This window comes from Oncorhynchus mykiss, chromosome 17, assembly GCF_013265735.2.
Source record: "Oncorhynchus mykiss isolate Arlee chromosome 17, USDA_OmykA_1.1, whole genome shotgun sequence".
In the NCBI taxonomy this organism is placed as follows: domain Eukaryota; kingdom Metazoa; phylum Chordata; class Actinopteri; order Salmoniformes; family Salmonidae; genus Oncorhynchus; species Oncorhynchus mykiss.
Window position 1 is genome coordinate 30,534,417 of NC_048581.1, and position 20,268 is coordinate 30,554,684.

Genomic DNA, 20,268 nt, shown 5'->3' on the forward strand with positions numbered 1-20,268 from the left:
TTCACAGATAAACAGCCAAGTCAATAACCACCACAAGAGCTAAAGGGGGACGTTGATTCAGTCTTCTGTTTTCCTGCCAGTAGATGGATATCAGAGAAGTCAACTCTGACATACGGCCAGAGAAACGCTTGCCCAGTCTGCCACATGCACGTCAGATAGGAAAGACGTGCTGTTTTCACATTGTGGTGAAATCCCCAAATCTATTTCCCACTCACTCTTAATCTTCCCTCTCTCTCACCATCTTTTTTTCTCTTTCAACCACTCCCACAAACTGTTATCCATTTCTTTCTGTCTCCCCCGTGTGGCCGTTGACATTTATAGGCAGGAATGCAGTCAATGCACCCGAAACCCAAACCAACATTTGACAGTTGACTTTTAATTTGAGGCAGAATTTGAAAGTGGTGAAAACTCATAACTCCCAACTCCAAAGTTAAGAGTATGATGTCATATCACATGTTTATCTTGTGAGAAACCCCATAAAATGTGAATGATACGCCAGAGGTTGTGGTCATGAGGTCTGTTAATTGTAAAATACTTAAATAGACTATTTTATATCATTATAAAGTCATTTAGCACACATCTAATATATTTTGGTAGAAAAATGAACGAGCGGTTCTGCAAGCATCTCCAATTTTATGCTGCCGGTGGCGGAGCTGAATTTGAGAGTTTTCTACAGCAGGAAAATAATCCTGGAGCGAAAGGATTATTATGTGGATAATAATCTATGTACATTTTTGTAGTGGTTTCTACATTTTTTGTAAGTGAAGAACAAATTACAAACTTTTTAAACCTCAAATACACTACAAGTTTGACATTTCCTGCATTGCATGATGGTTCCCCTGCAACAGGGTGATCCAATTAAGATCCTACACTCAAAGGCTGCGTTTAGACAGGCAGCCCAATTCAGATCTTTTTTCACTAATTGGTCTTTTGGCCAATCACATCAGATCTTTCAACATAAGATTTCTTTCAGAACTGATCTGATTTGTCGAAAGACCAATTAGTGGAAAAAAAAGATCAGAATTGGGCTGCCTGTCTAAATGCAGGCAAAGGTCTGTAAAAATATCACTTGTTCCATTCAGTTTCATCATTACTCTATTACTCTACAAATCTTGCTATGAACGTCCATGTTGTTGGTGTCTATTGCTATGACCTAGTTTTAAAATAACGGTACAGTAATTGTCTTGTTAATTTACCTGTGTTTTTAGGCACGGGTTGTAACGTTGTCAACAATTCCTAAAGACGCTAATTACCTATGCTCCTACGTTAAGCGTACGTGTTGCTTTACCTAAACGTTGGATAAGTAATAGGCTATAACATAATTTACAAAATAGAGTATGTTTGACAAATTGGAGAAACAGAAATGTTGCGGGTTGCCTACCTTTTAACCTTGCCCCCTCTGCTGGTTACATTGGAGCATTACACGTTAAAATGTACCTGAACACACTCACTTCAAGTTTAAATGCTAATTAATTGCAAGCGTTAACAAAACGAATGACATTTGGTAGAAACCAAACCATACATTCTTCTTGAGGACTTTGCTTTGACATAAATGTGCAAATATGATGAAATGTATTTAGACACAAAATATTTACATATTTTATAGTATTATTTCCATTTCGTGGCCAAAAGATTGTAATGCACCTGTAAACACACGTTGTAACAATCGGATGGCAAGACAAACACATCTTAAAAATATTTAATTACACAAAATAAAAAAAAGTATTGCCATATCTCTAATCCACCACCATCTGTTAAGTCATTCCATAGCCAATATCAGAAACATTCTTATGAGAAATGATGGCACAACTGACATAACACATGCATATACATCTCAGAACACAATAAGCAGGTTTTAGACAGCTGGCTCAGGGACCGTGACTAATACTGTACCTGGTGGTTCTTTAGGAGGGCAGGGAAAGATCATAAAGAGAGGATGTAGGTGGAAGAGAGAGGATGTAGGTGGAAGAGAGAGGGAGGGGCTAAGCGCTGCACAGGAAGTTGAGCTTTGTTCTCATTCCTAGAGTGAGTGACTAAGGGTCAATGATACCTGAGCTCTGTGTACAGTCATCGTATATCGTAAAATACAATGAGTTATCATATAATGTAATATCAGTTACTTTGTCGCCCTTTTAAAAAAAGTGGTATTCAAAACAGTTCTGAGGACCCCATTTGTCCTTCAAATCTGTTAATCAAATAACCGTCAATGTATTAAATCTCTTATCAAAATGAAAATAAATCAATAAATACATTTAGTCAATTACATTTTTCAAATGATCTTTCTCAAAAACGTTTGTATATTGCCAAATACAATAATCTGTACTCTTCATTTTTAGGGGTCCTTAACCCAGACTTTGAATACCACTGCTTTAAAAACATGTTCCAACATAAATCCATATAATGACTACAATCATTACACTTCAACCCTATCTTGAGTTGCACACTTCCGAATAGGTCATTGTATGGAAACTTAAACTCTGTCCGACAGTTAGTCAACATACTCTTGACTGGAATTCCTACATTTCAGGTGTGACTTGGGTATGACCATGGTTTCACAGGTTTGTTGAAATCCTGTTTATAATACAATACACAGTATTTAACACGATCGTATCTTTATGATAAAGATCATTGAAAAACTATTCCCAAAAACAATACAAGTAAATATAGGTTGGAAAAAAAAACAAGAACTTAATGAAGCTAAACCAAAGTGCAGGTACATCTCCTCATACTACCTAGATTACAGAATTCATATGTATAGGTAGCTATCATAGGTACACATGCCTACACAATCCATTTCCCTTGTCCCATAATGGTCAGGTATGTAATGCCTATTGGAACTCTTCTCCGTCTTATCCGTTTACAAATAATACAAATCATTTATTTGACAAATTTGAAATTCAAAGACATCCAATTTGGCCACGAGTACCTCATCAACAAGCTTCACATTGGTGCCTCTGACGCCTTAAAAATCACCACAAATCAGGCTCCACCCACACAATCTTCTTCTGCTCCTCCAAGATGATGGAGTGCAGGGTGGTGAGCAGAGTGGTTTTGTCGTCCCACGAGTCAGGGCTGACGATGCGGTAGAGGCAGGGCAGCTTGTCCAGCAGGGACTCCTCGCTGCGAGAACACTCCAGCAGCTGCTCCTCGGACCAGCCCTGACGCTGCACCTTAGACCTGGGCGAGAGGGGGAGGAGGTAGGGGGGAGGGTGGGCGATAGCGAGAGAGCGAAAATAAAGACAAATAGGGTAGAAGGCGAGATGGAGGGAGAGAGAACAAGATAAATAAACACAAAGACACACCATGTAGGAGAGGCAATGGAACAATATTGCTACCGTTCATATTTCGTATCAAAAGTCACACAATGGCCTACTTGAGTTTGCGTGCTGCTCTGGACTTGGACTGGGCGATGAAGATGATGATGGGGAAGATCTCTGCTCTGTGGAGGCGGCGTACACAGTCCAGACCTAGAGGCAGCACACAGTGGGTACCCTGAGAGAAGAGACAGGAGAGGTTTCAGTACGGTCAATACTGCAGCGGCATAGATTATTCTGGAACACAGGGTACATCAAATAACAGGACCACTGAAAATAAGGGAGGTGTTTGTGGAAAACAGTTCAAGTAAGTAAGTAAGTAAGCATTTTTTCTTTCTTCCCTAATACCAGTATGTCAAATACGGTGTTGTCATTTCGACTATCCCACCTGCTTCATGACCCTCTCAACACTCTGCAAGGTGTAACACCGCTGACCCCCCTGTTCACACTCCTCCAGCACCTCAGACCTCTGCAGCCTGGCAGCGTGCTCGCTGGAACTCAATAACTCTGGGGATAGGGGGAGGGAGGGAGGGAGAGAGGGGGAGAGATGGGTATAGGATAAGGTGAGACATCAGGTACGAGGAAAACAAACATTTGCATCTTCATTAACATCACCTTCCGCTACTGTGCAAATAGTAGATCATCTCATTGGAATTCCGCTCTGGGCATCGGGCAGGTGATGGATGAAAGAAGAAAAAAAGAGAGAGGAGAGAGAAAGAAAAAAAGAAACTCCTCCCTAACCTGGCTCACACAACTGAAAGCCCTGCCACTCGGCCAGCTTCTGATCCAGGACACGGCCGAGGATTGTGGGTAGCAGGAGGACCGGACGACAGACGGGTGGGTAGTGGGGCGTGACCAGGGTGTAGGGCATGAGGGTCAAACAGCCTCTGGGTGCAGAGGCATCCCCTAGAGCAGAGGACAATAGTAGGACACGCCGGGTTCAGGTCAATAACCAAGGCGACATTATTACAGGTATAAGAGCTGTGACGATACCAGGAACGCAATATTTTTACCTTGGCAAAAATGAAAACACGATACATGCCACGATACCCGTATCGCCCCAGCCCTAAAAGGTATGGTAATATCATAGGGCTGGAGTTAATCCAACCTGCTTTAGCAATGTTTACGCACAGTTTGGCAAACTTGATGCAGAACTTCAATGGGTGCCATGTTGACAATTCAATGGAGTGTTTGGCTCCAACATGGAGGACAGTCTTATGATGACCTTATGACCTCTATGGTTCTGGCTCTGTTATGTTTTGTATATTCTTGTGTTCAAAAATGACTTCCAATCCAGCTTTGACTGTATCTGATATATACTTGGCCCAGTGCTCTTGTCCTTGGTGTCTTCTACACAGACCCACAGAGGATTCCTCCCCTGTCTCCCCGTACTGACGATCCTCACAGTCTTCTGCTTGTCCCGGGCCTGAGGACCCAGCAAAACAACGTGTTAACCCGAACGTTTGACAGCGTTTCGGAGGGATATTCACATGACTACAACGTTTTCTTCATGAATGTTCGGTTAACACGTTCTAGAAACGTCAAAAACAAACATTTTTGGAACACATTCGCGGGAAAGGAGTGTCACTTGACTGTAACTCAGAAACCCTAAAGCGAGTTGGATTTTGGTCCGAGTAGTTCTGCAAACTATGAAACGAGTGAATGATGTTACCTTTCTAAGTGCCATGGGTTGGATGCTCATGTCCTCGATAGCGCTGATCAGCAGGCGTTGGGCCCTGCAATGACAAGGAACACATCTTCACGAATATAATTTATACATTGTAATTTATGTATTGGCCAATTCAAATCCTGTAGTAATCATTATCAGTACGTCATTGTATCAAACATAGATTAGATGCAGTAGATGTTAGTTCTCCAGAGGGGGATAGATATAGCCTAGTCCCAGATCTGTCTGTACTATAGTGCTCATAGGAGTTGGTAAGATCGCACAAACAGATCTGGAACCAGGCTAGACTAGAAAGAATCCATGTCAACAATCCAATCCCACATGGTGGGTATTGGGCCTAGTACCTGTAGTAGTTGGGCAAGTTGCCAGTCTTGAGATCCAGCAGTTGGCAAGGGTGGACGTGGCTGGCCCTCCAGGAGCGGCCAGCGCCCGCTGGGAGGGTGCATGTGACGTGGAGGATGTCGTTACAGGAAACGGACAGAGCGTCCTGCGAGCCCCCGGGTAACGTCATGTTGACACGCACGTAGAAGGAGTCACCTGACATGGCCTCGCCATTCTGCAGCAGGAGCTTCTCATAGGCTGAGAGAGAGAGAGAGAGAGAGAGAGAGAGAGAGAGAGAGAGAGAGCGAGAGAGAGAGAGAGAGAGAGAGAGAGAAAAGGGGAGGGACCATAGAGGATTATGACTGTGACAGATCTGGGTCACGGCACCAATGTTACAGGTGTGATATATACACACACGCGACCAACCAACATGAATACAGAAACATTAAAATAGCATATTTATGAAATATCAAGTGGAAGCATAACTTCATCTGTTTCATGTGATTATTCTTAGTGATGCACATTATTACACAGAGAATGGTACTTATGCAATGCTATCGTAGCATGCCAAAAGCTTTCCAGCGAGAAAAAAAGAGAGCACTCTCTGTGTTGTTGTTGTGAATATTAGCCAGGTGCTGAAATGACTACTTTGAAGTTATCATGGGTTAAGTGTCCCCAGTATGTCACTCTGTTTTTCACCCCTATGTTGCTATGTTACCTCGAAACAAACAGTCAGCCTAAATACCTATGAAACATGAAACGGATAACCCTCGACTTTCAACCTAAATCATGAGAATGAGGCACTTCTGTGACGAGATCCAGAGACACATACTAGTCAAACAACATTTTTTCTAATCAGCTAAGAACACATTTTTTTCTCTCTAGTGCCTGATCTGGTCGATTTGACACTAAAGTCACGTTAACATTTTGAAGAACCTCCTTGCTTATGCAATTCTGTCACATCAGAAGGATAATGTCAAGCAAGGGAGAAAGAAAGGATGCATTTTACAAGTATTTGCACTGGGTAGGGTATTTGAATGTGATTATTAAAATTATTTTAACCAGACTGTTTTGAACATAGGGCCAGGGTCTCACCATCTTGGTTGGGCCTCAGGGAGAGGTGGCAGAAGCCTCGGACCTGCCCCAGAGCCCACATGGCCTCTTCCAGGGTGGTGTCCTCCAGAACCATCCTTAGAGCCTGCTGAGCCTGCTCATACTTCACCTGGAACCCAGTAGCACAAACACGCTTTAGAATTATAGTGCCTTCACAGAAACTATAAAGAAGAGCGGGGAGTTATGACACAAAATGGCTGCCATGAATCGATCTGTCAGGTGCGTGCTAGATAGGAGACTGGAGTTGTGAAGACACAGACACAAACACACACACACACCTCCAGTATTTGTGCTCCCGAACTAATGCCCACTGTGTTGGCAGCGGAGCCCTCAGTGACCTGATGAACGAACACGCCCGTCTTGTTACCCCCCACCACCTGCAGCTGGCTCAGCAGCGCCTCCCCCTGGAAGGAGATGGTCAGGACTCGGCCAGTGATGCGCATGGCCCGGGGCCGGGAGCGCAGCAGGAACGGGGGGGCTGATGCCCTGGAGAGACTGGGGTTGAGATGGAGAGGAGATGAGAGTATTTCATTGTCATATTAATCTATCCTGGAGAGACTACGGAAAGTTCATAAACAATCGAGCATCTGACCAACATGCGTGTGATTTTAGCTTCGGGTTTAACCAAGATTACTGTTAAATGCATACGATGTACGTAAGGTACTTTGAGTTTGGTAATGGCGCCCTATAGGAGCAAATCACTTTCATGTGTCATCATCATAATACCATCTCCTTGCAATATACAGGCTAAATGGCTTTCTTCCTCTGTTCCTCTGCTTGCTTCAGCCTTCCCTCCAGCAACAATTCAAGGTAGGGAATGTGAGCTCATCCCATAGATTTCAGTACATCACGGTAAATTAAAGTTCCTCACCCATCACTGTTGTTGTTTTGGCAGGAAGGCATGTTTGACATAACAGATTGCTCAACCTCATTGCCTGTAAATCGAATAAAACAAAAGAGACTGTTCAAGAATGTGTCCACAGAGAGAACGCCCGACAGTGAATGTGTTACCTAGCCTACCAGGCCAGGATCCAAACTTCACCCAAGGCTAATTTCGTCTCTGCTCGGTAAGTGGCCAACCAAAACATTTATATTTGTTTCCAGGAAGTCTCATCTGGGTGTTCCCCTCAAAGACAAACACGCAAGCACACGCTTATATCCATGTATGTAAGCACACAAATGCACACACACACAAACACACTCGAAAGTACACACGCACACACGGAAGCTGCTAAGTCCCAGTAAGGTGAGAGGTTGTTAAAGGTCGGAGTTCATTCAGTTACGTACCACCGGGGATGAACACAAAGTCATTGTCAAGTAAGACGTCACATTCAGCCGTCTCCGAGCTAGGGGCAAGAAGAGGGAATAACACTTGTTTACAAAAATGCTGTGTTCTTATTTCGTCCTTATTTTCTCTCTCTCTCTCTCTAACCACTCCTTCCCTCCCTCTCTAGGTATCATGTATGCTGCGACATATAAACTGGCTGAGTGAGTTGGACTGCAGAAATACAGAATTGCCATCAAGGCACTTGGACGGACTGTCTTCACTGTAAACACAAAACCACGACAATAAACATGAGCATGGGCAGCCGTTCACCTGTGAAAACAACCTATGATTAGTTCCAAAAATAACACCTGAATCCTCGATCAAATATGACCACAAAGGGTGCGTTTCCAATGGCACCCTAATCCCTATATAGTGCACTACTATATAGAGATTTGGAACACACATAGTTTACAGGAAGATCAAATCTACCTTTATAATGAAATGATCTCATGTTACTAGAACAGAAAGAAGGGCTAGGGACCCTGGGGGGGGAAAAGCCTTGAAATGAAGCTCTTCCCGGCAACACAGAGTAAACACATGGCCTTCCTGGTAAAAAAGCAGACTTTGGACAGGGACATCACATCACTCAGAATAAAGAAGGAAGCATGCCAACTGTACTACTGTGTAAGTGTCCAACTGGTTCTGAATGAGGAGTCAGACTGTGTCTTAAACATACACAGAGTCTAAAACACACACACACACACACACCTTACCTGTCTCGATTGTACCATAGGGTCTTTTCTTGTGTCCGCAGTGACTCTGGGCATGGAGGCTCCACATTTTGGGACCGGACACTACTTGGAGTGATATCGCCACTCTACACACACCCACCCAATTACCAGAAGTCACGTTTATGATGCAAATCATTAAAGACAAATCAGATGATATAAACAGCTGACGTGACTGACATAAATCCTGCTTGCACACACACCTTTATATTGCATCCCCTCATGGAATCGGAATCGGGGCAAATTGCATGCATGCGGCGGAGGCGGGGACGAGGGGAGGGGCTGGAGGGGAGGCTGTCACTGCTGGAGCCCTGGCTCTCCCAGCTAAACTTCCATTCCTGGAGACAGACAGACACACGTTAGTCGTTAGTATCTCGTTTAGAATCTGCTCTGCATTTTAATGTGTGTATGGAGTGTGCGTGGGTGTGTACACAATGTGCATTTGTATGTATACAGTGTGCGCTCTGCGCAGCGTGTCCTTCTCAGCCAGGCTCCTGGCTATCTGGGCCTGGGCCTCGTCCCTGGACAGGCACGCCTGGAGGGATGGACAGACAGACAGATAAGACAGACATACATACAATGAGTGTTCAAAACATTAAGGACACCTTCCTGATATTGAGTTGCAACCCCCCCAGCAGTGTTGCAGTTCGTGACACAAACCGGTGCGCATGACCTGCCTGCCTGTCAGTCTGTCTGCCTATATCCACCTATTTGCATACTGACCTGCCTGCCTGTCAGTCTGTCTGCCTATATCCACCTATTTGCATACTGACCTGCCTGCATGTCAGTCTGTCTGCCTATATCCACCTATTTGCATACTGACCTGCCTGCATGTCATTCTGTCTGCCTATATCCACCTATTTGCATACTGACCTGCCTGCCTGTCAGTCTGTCTGCCTATATCCACCTATTTGCATACTGACCTGCCTGCATGTCAGTCTGTCTGCCTATATCCACCTATTTGCATACTGACCTGCCTGCCTGTCAGTCTGTCTGCCTATATCCACCTATTTGCATACTGACCTGCCTGCCTGTCAGTCTGTCTGCCTATATCCACCTATTTGCATACTGACCTGCCTGCATGTCAGTCTGTCTGCCTATATCCACCCATTTGCATACTGACCTGCCTGCCTGTCAGTCTGTCTGCCTATATCCACCTATTTGCATACTGACCTGCCTGCATGTCAGTCTGTCTGCCTATATCCACCTATTTGCATACTGACCTGCCTGCCTGTCAGTCTGTCTGCCTATATCCACCTATTTGCATACTGACCTGCCTGCATGTCAGTCTGTCTGCCTATATCCACCTATTTGCATACTGACCTGCCTGCCTGTCAGTCTGTCTGCCTATATCCACCTATTTGCATACTGACCTGCCTGCCTGTCAGTCTGTCTGCCTATATCCACCTATTTGCATACTGACCTGCCTGCCTGTCAGTCTGTCTGCCTATATCCACCTATTTGCATACTGACCTGCCTGCCTGTCAGTCTGTCTGCCTATATCCACCTATTTGCATAATAGGTGGATATAGGCAGACAGACTGACAGGCAGGCAGGTCAGTATGCAAATAGGTGGATATAGGCGGACAGACTGACAGGCAGGCAGGTCAGTATGCAAATAGGTGGATATAGGCAGACAGACTGACAGGCAGGCGGACACACAGAAAGGTACGGCATTCCAATAATTGATTTCAGGATGAGCAATGATGCCATAAGGTAATCGCTCCTTACGTGGTCTCTCTCTGCCTGTAGCTCCCTGAGTTGGCTCTGTTTGACAGTACCCTTCTGCTGGTACATCTCACAGTCCAGAGTCAGCTTCTGAACCTGCAGCGCCAGACACTCTTTATGTTCCACCATCTAAGAGCAAACACACACCAGGCGGTGTTTAAAGTTTGGCCACTCAAAAATTTACCCGTGTAACAAATTCAATTGCCTTTCAGCAGATGTTTGCTGTCGGAATAAAATGGCCAACTCAAAAGGGTTGTTCACAATCTCCTAGACACACACACACACACACCTCCTGCCTCTCGCGGGTCAGCTGCTCATTCTCCTCTCTGTAGCACCTGAGCTGCTCAGCAAGCTCTATTTGGACATCCCTCGCCTCAACCAGGTCTTGGCCCAGGATATCCTCCCGCGCCTGGAGAGAGAGAGGGGGGTGTAGGGATACAGAGAATGGGGGATAGAACATAGGAGAAAAATAAAGGGTAGAGGGACAGTGAGAGAAACAGAAGGACAAGAGGACGTGATAATAGTCAGAACCACAGTGTGTCTGAGAAATTCTAGTTTATTTGTAGAAGTCTGAGCTTGTGTCCTCCTCACTCACCGGGGTGAATTTCTCGGCCACCAGTAGCTGCCTGCTCAGAGCGCTAATCTCGTCCTGCAGTCGCTGCGTCTCGCTGGGGGTGGGGCACTTGAGCGAGCGCTGCCTCTCAAAGTCTGTCTCTGTCTGGGCTTTGCGCAGCTCAAACTGAAGCTGATATACCTGCCCATCATCGAAAAACAGAAGACTACTGTCACAAATTCTGTGACAGTATTTGACCACAGTTGCTTCAACACGTTTTCTGTTGTCCCTTGTTGTTTCTTACAGTAAATTAAATGTATCACTTAAAGATGGAATCCGCAGTAGGGGAAACAGCGCCACTGTCCGCCCCATGGCTGTTGTAATTGTTTTGTTGACGAAACAGAGCTGGGGAGCATCGTGTACATTTTTGAAAAGAAGTGTGGTACATATGCAATGATGTCCGAGGGGGGAAAAAACTGTGTTTGTTGTTTGCAGTAATATCTTTGTTGTTGTAATATCGCAAACGGCCGTGGCAGTTTCACCATTAAGGATTCCAGCTCTTTGAATTGAATTTCTTTTGAGTAACAGACATATACAACAAATGTACAATGTGGACAGGGATGCCGAAGCTTTAACACGTTTCTACACCAAAATAATGCTGTTATTAGTTCAATGAACTTTACCATACTTTTGGTCAACCCTGTAAATACCGTAACTTATCACTTCATGTAACGCAGTGCAGTCATCACCACTACGGAATATCACACAGCTAGCCCCTTTACCCTGACCTGCAGGTTGAGGTCGCTGCAGTGGATGTTGGCGGCCGACCTCTCCTCGATGACGGCGGTGTACCGTACATACAGGCCACACTTCTCGTCCTTCAGCTTCAAGATGTCGTGGTGCGCGGCAGCCAAGTGCTTCCTCATGCGGCCGTGGTCGGCCTTAAGACGGCGAGACTCCTCCTGCCGCTCCAGAGTCTGACCTAGCTGCGCCTCCAGGGAGGTGCAACGTGACCCCAGCCGACTGGCCTCCTGCCGAGCCTCCTTCAGCTCCTTCTGCATCCCTGTCAAGGCTTTGACCAGGTACTCCGTCAAGTCCGAGTACTTAATCAGGCCTGGGAGGAAATCAGATTTGGATGGACACACTACAGCTACTGCTAACCCAGGACTACTGATTGGACTATGTATAATTTCCCACCAAATATTTTTACCAAATTATTTACTCCAATGGGGATTATATGAATACTTTATATTTAGAATACTGTTTACTGATGAATAGAATTAACACATTGTACTGGTTTTCAAGCAGACAGGACAAATTGAAAAATAACCATCATTCTTCACACAAGGTAACCCAGCTCTCTCCTTAACACATGGCCTAAATGAGCCACATGGGAAACAGGTCATGTGTTACGTGCTACTCACCACTGAAGCCGGAGGGCTCGGTGCTGGGCTTGCGGCCTGTGACCTGGGTGTAGATGGTGGGGTAGTGGATCATCAGGCTCTCCAGCAGGGCCATTGCGCCGTTCCTCCCCTGGATACGCAGCAGGTCCAGCATGTGACCTAAAGAAGACAAAGGGTTAAATAGGACGAAGTGCACAACGTAAGTCAAAGACGAAGATGGACTGTTTTATGGACTTATTAGTAGTTTTATAGGGACAGACTATTCAAATATGGAAATGTTGAGTTATAAACATTTATGAATCGCATAACTCATTTTCATCACCAGTTATAAGACATGCTCAAGTATATACACTGAGTGTACAAAACATTAGGAACACACAATATTGAGTTGCACCCTCTTTTGCCTCAATTTGTCAGGGCATGGACTCTAGAAGGTGTCAAAAGCGTTCGACAGGAGACTCCGTTGGGGTGTGTTTCCCCACCTGTTGTTGTTGGGTTGGGACTTCATAATGAACGACAGTGCCACTGGAAATCCCTATGCTCTCCTGCTCCTGACTCCTCCACCTACCTCTTCTTAGGAGGCACCTAACAACTGAGTGTATACAAAGATTTTTATTTTCAAATCCTTTTACATTTAATTCAGCTTGTCTTATGCTAATTTTACTTTTTCCCGACCCGCGGAAACAACTTTGAAGTTGACGACCGCAAAATGTAAAATCCTCAAAGGTTGTTACAAACCTGCACCGCTATGTCAACAGAGCTCGGTGCTTACCAACGGATGTATTAGGTTACGAAATCCAACTTTAAAAAAATAAAACATTTATGCTAATGACATGTTAGAGAAAGAATGATTCAGAACATAAATAATCATATTGTCTTGGTAAAATGTATTTTATAACATAAGGAAGTGACATTTCATCACCAAAGCTGGGCAGAGTAGGTGGACACCCTATACAGTGGCCTTGTGGTTAAAGTGTCCACCTTGAGATTGCAAGGTTGGATGGCAGGTTCCTGGTTGATTCCTACCCAAGACTCTACAAATGGGACCTGATGCCTCTCTGCTTGGGACTCAGCATTAAGGAGATGGATTGCTGTGCCACTAGTGTCCTTCCCAGGGGGTGTACTTGTACATCAGGCTCCCTCATGCTACAGAAACAGGACATAGGCTCCTGCCCATATGGGCCGTTCGTTCTGGCTCTACTTACTCCTCCAACGAAATGTATAAACAAAACCAAGTGGAAAAAAATCAACACTGATAGAATGGAATATAATTAAACAGAACAGAAAACAAATACAGAAAGCATACAACAGAAGAACATCTAAAGTAATACAATAGGAAATCATAGAAACGAATAGAATAGAAGTCTTACTGGTCCTCATGGAGCTGTTATTGAGCTTGAGGCAGGAGAGGATCTCATCTTCATCCATCTCTGTGAGGACCCTGGCCTGGCGCAGGTAGGGGATCAACATACATGGTTTCACACCCAGGGAGATACGATGACGGTTGTCGTTGATCAGCTCCCACACATCTTCCTCGCCCATCTCCTTGAGGTCGGGCCCCTCCGGAACACATTCCGCTGCCATGGTGAATGCCCGGCGTGTGTGTGAGGCGACTCACTTTGAGTGAGTGTTGCAGGCAGACCTAGTATTATCACTGTCCGATGCTGGGGGAAAAAGCTAACTGTCAGAGACACAGGGACTCCACGCCCGGCTGGTGTAGGCGTCAATGCATGCAAGGGTGTGTGTGTGTGTGAGATAACCTGAAAGACAAGAAACATACACCCCAGTGAATCAGTGCCCATGCATGCCCTTTATTACTGAACTCATTTTGTAAATGCCGGATCTCTAGCAAGACGCTAGGTCACCCAAGTTGTGTCAAATAGTATCTTCTTCAGTGCGGTGAGATATTGCGTGTGACTAAACAAACTGACAAGATTTCATCATGGGGGACAACATCAACAATAGATCAAGAGAGGGGATATTCACTGGAAATGCACCACAAGCAATATGTTTGGTATTGTGTTGTTACCATATGTGACTGTTATTACCACATGTTGCCTAGTAAACTAATACTATGCCAAAGTGTGTCTATAATAACAACACCCTAGATACAAAGGGTAGGCTACATCTTATTTGACTTTGGTCTGTACACGATAGCATGTATTCAAGTAGGCTACAAAACTGGCAAATGCATGGAGGAAATACTGAGAAAGAGGAATACAGAGATATTATTGAATAACCATGAGGGATTCGAGGAATTGAGTACAATTCACACGCAAATATTTAAAGTCAAATACACACAGGCCTACTTAAAGCGCAAAATGACTTCTTATAACATGTACAAAACCATTTACCATTTCTTTGGAGTTGCAGGTGTAGCCTATGTATAATCACCACGATCTACCCAACTCGGGCGAGCAGCGCTCCTCCCGTCAATGACAGCGCGTGGGCGAGGAGGACAACTAAACCGACTAATCGTACAAAGTTATTAACCAACCAATCAAAAAATAACTCATTTGGATTATTACTGATGGACTACAGCCTGAAAAATAAACAAACAAAAAACATGAAGCTTGTTCCTGGTAACATTTCTAGGGCCATTGGGTTATTCGTTGGGAAAGTGAATATAAAAAGGCTGAGGTTGGAACTTACACTACATGACCAAAGGTAGGTGGACACCTGCTCGTCGACCATCTCATTCCGAAATCATGGCCATTAGTATGGAGTTGTTTCCCCCTTTGCTGCTATAACAGCCTCCACTCTTCTGGGAAGGCTTTCCACTAGATGTTGGAACATTGCTGCAGGGACTTGCTTCCATTCAGCCACAAAAGCAATAGTAAGGTGGAGCACTGATGTTGTGCAATTAGGCCTGGGTACATCCCAAAGGTGTTCGATGGGGTTGAGGTCAGGGCTATGTGCAGGCCAGTCAAGTTTTTCCACACCGATCTCGACAAACCATTTCTGTATGGACCTCGCTTTGTGCACGTGGGCATTGTCATGCTGAAACAGGAAAGGGCCTTCCCCAAACTATTGCCACAAAGTTGGAAGCACAGAATCATTTAGAATGTCATGTATGCTGTAGCGTTAACATTCCCCTTCACTGGAGCTAAGGGGCCTAGCCCGAACCATGAAAAATGGCTGCTCGGCCAAGGAAGCCCATTTCATGAAGCTTTCTGATGTTGCTTCCAGAGGCAGTTTGGAACTCGGTAGTGAGTGTTGCAACCGAGGACAGACGATTTTTACACACTACGCACTTCAGCACTCTGCGGTCCCGTTCTGTGAGTTTGTGTGGCCTACCACTTCGCGGCTGAGCCATTGTTGCTCCTAGATGTTTCCACTTCCACTTCACAATTACAGCACTTACAGTTGACCAGGGCAGAAATTTGATGAACTGATTTGTTGGAAAAGTGGCATCCTATGATGGTGCCACGTTGAAAGTCACTGAGCTCTTCAGTAAGGCCAATCTACGGCCAATGTTTGTCTATGGAGATGGCATGGCTGCGTGCTCGATTTTAAACGCCTCTCAGCATTGGGTGTGGCTGAAATAACCAAATCCACAAATTTGAAGGGGTGTCCACATACTTTTGTATATATAGTGTGTCAATTTTTAGTCCATGAGATGTCACATGGAAAATGCATTTGAATAATGTGGAATCCTGGTTGCTATTTAAATATATTACAATTGCAATGGCGTCATAACTTTACTGGAAAATCAAATGGTCATTGAGATGACACATCAGTAGTTGCACCTTCAAAACCATATTCATTCCATTGAGTTACTTCCCTACGGCCTACTGCATGTAGGCTATTTACTTGGGAGCTTCCTTGAGTTATAGCCTGTCTTATAAAAGGTCTTTATGTAAAGTAGCCTAGACACTGTGTGTGCAATACCAATGGAACTAGGATGTTGTTTTTGTGACAACCAATGAAACCATCAACAACAAGTTTAAGTTAAGAGAAACAATATGAATCCACACCACTGTGACTGATTTCTCAATCAACACTGACAGATGCCCATATATGAGACTGACTAGACTGGTATAAATTAATTTGGTGTCACAGTGGAAAAGTGCAGAACATACTAACTACTTATTTTAAAATATATATTGTCACTTCGGTATGTGTCCCTTCATCCGTCGACACGGACACCAAGGCTGCGTTTACACAGGCAGCCAAATTCAGATTTTTTTTCTTCCCTAATTGGTCTTTTGACCAATCAGATCAACTCTGAAAAAGATTGGATGTGAAAAGATCCGATGGGATTGGTCAAAAGACCAACTAGAGGAAAAACAGATCAGAATTGGACTGCCTTAATGTACACCTTAATGTACACTTATGTTGACAATACCAGTTAGACCAGATGGCAAGTGCAGCTATAGGCCTTCGAATACAGGTCATACACAAACACATTACAAGCCTTCTTACATAATAAAGTGTTAAACATACTTATAACAAGTTATAAAGAATTATACCTGGATGATTTAAGTAAAGTGTTACTGAAAGAAATTCAATCAAACCCAAAGTATGGAAAAAGGATACATTTCCTGTTCCTGCGCTGTAAAATTGTAATTCACTGATTTGAAAGCAACTTCCTAGTAGGCATCAACTACATGCTTTCACCTATCATGCACCCTTAGATCAGAGCAGATGAGCGAGAGGATGCGAGGAAAGGAAGCCTTCATAGACTATAGAGACGCATCCTAGGACGAAACATAACAGGTTAGTGGGTGGTCCACCGGCTGATCTTGATCTGTGCCAACTGAAGGGCTGTGGCCTCACTAATGTGTAACCTGGCCTTCTCACCCTTCCAATTCAATTCATTGTGTGTATTATAATAGCACCTAACTGGTCATGTAACAGGCAAACAAAGCCACTGGCAAAGCTATGTGAGAGATTGAGGCCAAGCCTCTAAATAACAGCCATCACTGACAATAAAGATTCCTATAACAAAGGTTTCTCTGACAGTAAGTACACAAACTACTTCTTGATCCATCAGTGAAACATATATAACAGCAAAAGTTGTTGAAAAGAGGGGGAATGTAATTTGTGACTGGCCTGGTTCCGGATCATCACTGATTTAGGGACAGTTGTTGAGCGGCAGGTAGCCTAGTGGTTAGAACTTTGGGCCAGTAACCGAAAGGTTTCTAGATCGAATCACAGAGCTGACAAGGTAAAAATCTGTCGTTTTGCCCCTGAACAAGGCAGTTAATCCACTGTTCCTAGGCCGTCACAGTAAATAAGATTTTGTTCTTAACTGACCTGCCTAGCTAAATAAAAGGTTCAAAAAAATAAAATAAAAACAGTTTGGGAGCTCCCTTCCCTTGCTGGAGCCCCAAACTGTGACAAAAGGCACTTCAGGAACGCATGAGATTAGGGTGATAATCTAGTTATATAAATGGATTAGATATCCAGAGTTGAATAGAGAATAAATTCCAAAGGGGCCCGGTGTTGATTCACAAAGAAACCCCTGGAGAGAGGGGACCATTTGGGAAAAACTTCCTGACTATGATGTCAGCGACTGCTTATTGGTTGGTGGAACCAGACAATTATCCAATATTATCTGATATTTGACTTTGATGGACATATCCTTTAATTTATGTTAAAAGTGATGCTTAAAGGCATTGAATTATGTTGTTTCTCTGTTTGTTATTATCTAAGGAAGTCTCTAGATTTTGCTCGCCTGAAGTAGAGTATCTCAAATCAAATAACATTTTATTTGTCACATACACATGGTTAGCAGATGTTAATGCGAGTGTAGCGAAATGCTTGTGCTTCTAGTTCCGACAATGCAGTAATAACCAACGAGTAATCTAGCTAACAATTCCAAAACTACTACCTTATACACACAAGTGTAAAGGGATAAAGAATATGTACATAAAGATATATGAATGAGTGATGGTACAGAGCGGCATAGGCAAGATGCAGTAGATGGTATCGAGTACAGTATATAAATATGAGTTGAGCATGTAAACAAAGTGGCATAGTTTAAAGTGGCTAGTGATACATACATGTATTACATAAAGATGCAGTAGATGATATAGAGTACAGTATATACATATTAGATAAATAATGTAGGGTATGTAAACATTATATTAAGTAGCATTGTTTAAAGTGGCTAGTGATATATTTTACATCAATTCCCATCAATTCCCATTATTAAAGTGGCTGGAAGTGAGTCAGTGTGTTGGCAGCAGCCACTCAATGTTAGTGGTGGCTGTTTAACAGTCTGATGGCCTTGAGATAGAAGCTGTTTTTCAGTCTCTCGGTCCCAGCTTTGATGCACCTGTACTGACCTCGCCTTCTGGATGATAGCGGGGTGAACAGGCAGTGGCTCGGGTGGTTGTTGTCCTTGATGATCTTTATGGCCTTCCTGTGACATCGGGTGGTGTAGGTGTCCTGGAGGGCAGGTAGTTTGCCCCCGGTGATGTGTTGTGCAGACCTCACTACCCTCTAGAGAGCCTTACGGTTGTGGGCGGAGCAGTTGCCGTACCAGGCGGTGATACAGCCCGACAGGATGCTCTCGATTGTGCATCTGTAGTGCTTTGGGTGACAAGCCAAATTTCTTCAGCCTCCTGAGGTTGAAGAGGCGCTGCTGCGCCTTCTTCACGATGCTGTCTGTGTGGATGGACCAATTCAGTTTGTCTGTGATGTGTACGCAGAGGAACTTAAAACTTGCTACCCTCTCCACTACTGTTCCATCGATGTGGATAGGGGTGTGTTCCCTCTGCTGTTTCCTGAAGTCCACAATCATCTCCTTAGTTTTGTTGACGTTGAGTGTGAGGTTATTTTCCTGACACAAATTGCAGACCACACTACTTGCCTAGAGAGTTTTCAGCTATACTTTTCGTTGCTGTTTATTTACCATCACAGACAGATGCTGGCACTAAGACCGCACTCAGTCAGCTGTATAAGGAAATAAGCAAACAGGAAACCACTCACCCAGAGGTGGCGCTCCTAGTGGCCGGAGACTTTAATGCTGGGAAACGTAAATCAGTTCTACCTAATTTCTGTTAAATGTGCAACCAGAGAGAACAAAAATTCTAGATCACCTTTACTCCACACACAGAGACACGTACAAAGCTCTCCCTCGCCCTCCATTTGGTAAATCTGACCACAATTCTATCCTCCTGATTCCTGCTTACAAGCAAAAATTAAAGCAGGAAGCACCAGTGACTCGATCTATAAAAAAGTGGTGAGATGAAGCAGATGCTAAACAACAGGACTGTTTTGCTATCACAGACTGGAACATGTTCCAGGATTCTTCCGATGGCATTGAGGAGTACACCACATCAGTCACTGGCTTTATCAATAAGTGCATCGAGGACGTCGTCCCCACAGTGACTGTACGTACGTACCCCAACCACAAGCAATGGATTACAGGCAACGAGCTAAAGGGTAGAGCTGCCGTTTTCAAGGTGCGGGACTCTAACCCGGAAGCTTCTAAGAAATACTGCTACTCCCTCCGACGAACCATCAAACAGGCAAAGCGTCAATACAGGGCTAAGATTGAATCGTACTACACCTGCTCCGATGCACATCTTATGTGGCAGGGCTTGTAAACTATTACAGACTACAAAGGGAAGCACAGCTGCGAGCTTCCCAGTGACACAAGCCTACCAGACAAGCTAAATCACTTCTATGCTTGTTTCGAGGGATGCAACACTGAGGCATGCATGAGAGCATCAGCTGTTCCGGACGACTGTGTGATCACACTCTACGCAGCCGACGTCAGCAAAACCTTTAAACAGGTCAACATTCACAAGGCTGCGGGGCCAGACGGATTACCAGAATGTGTGCTACGGGCATGTGCTGACCAACTGGCAGGTGTCTTCACTGACATTTTCAACATGTCCCTGATTGAGTCTGTAATACCAACATGTTTCAAGCAGACCACCATAGTCCCTGTGCCCAGGAACACGAAGGCAACCTGCCTAAATTACTACAGACCCGTTGCACTCACGTCCGTAGCCATGAAGTGTTTTGAAAGGATGGTAAGGGCAACACCATTATCCCAGAAACCCTAAAACCACTCCAATTTGCATACCGCCCAAACGGATCCACAGATTATGCACTCTCTATTGCACCTCACACTGC

General features: G+C 44.3%; 1 protein-coding gene across 1 annotated transcript; it reads right to left on the bottom strand.

Moving 5' to 3' along the window:
* Positions 1 to 1,672: 1,672 nt before the first annotated feature.
* LOC110493693 (caspase recruitment domain-containing protein 14) lies at positions 1,673 to 14,346 on the bottom strand. Its single transcript, XM_021568103.2, has 20 exons — positions 13,545 to 14,346; positions 12,196 to 12,333; positions 11,560 to 11,885; positions 10,814 to 10,972; positions 10,508 to 10,627; positions 10,222 to 10,347; positions 8,945 to 9,025; positions 8,694 to 8,828; positions 8,476 to 8,579; positions 7,723 to 7,781; positions 7,307 to 7,370; positions 6,714 to 6,930; positions 6,418 to 6,544; positions 5,346 to 5,580; positions 4,987 to 5,050; positions 4,635 to 4,740; positions 4,056 to 4,220; positions 3,703 to 3,821; positions 3,374 to 3,492; positions 1,673 to 3,177 (listed from the first exon to the last, which is right to left on the bottom strand). The coding sequence occupies exons 1-20, from the start codon at positions 13,756 to 13,758 to the stop codon at positions 2,970 to 2,972; spliced, it is 2,886 nt and encodes a 961-aa protein (XP_021423778.2). The 5' UTR covers positions 13,759 to 14,346; the 3' UTR covers positions 1,673 to 2,969.
* Between the last annotated feature and the right edge of the window lie 5,922 nt (positions 14,347 to 20,268).

Bases quoted from the DNA above. Each gene is read 5' to 3' on its own strand.
- LOC110493693 (XM_021568103.2), bottom strand. From the start codon at position 13,758: ATGGCAGCGGAATGTGTTCCGGAGGGGCCCGACCTCAAGGAGATGGGC. The intron at 10,973-11,559 runs GTCAGGGTAAAG...GATGATGGGCAG, and splicing joins GCAGCGACCTCAACCTGCAG to GTATATCAGCTTCAGTTTGA. The intron at 4,221-4,634 runs GTATATATCAGA...CCTCTGCTCTAG, and splicing joins GGACAAGAGCACTGGGCCAA to GGGATGCCTCTGCACCCAGA.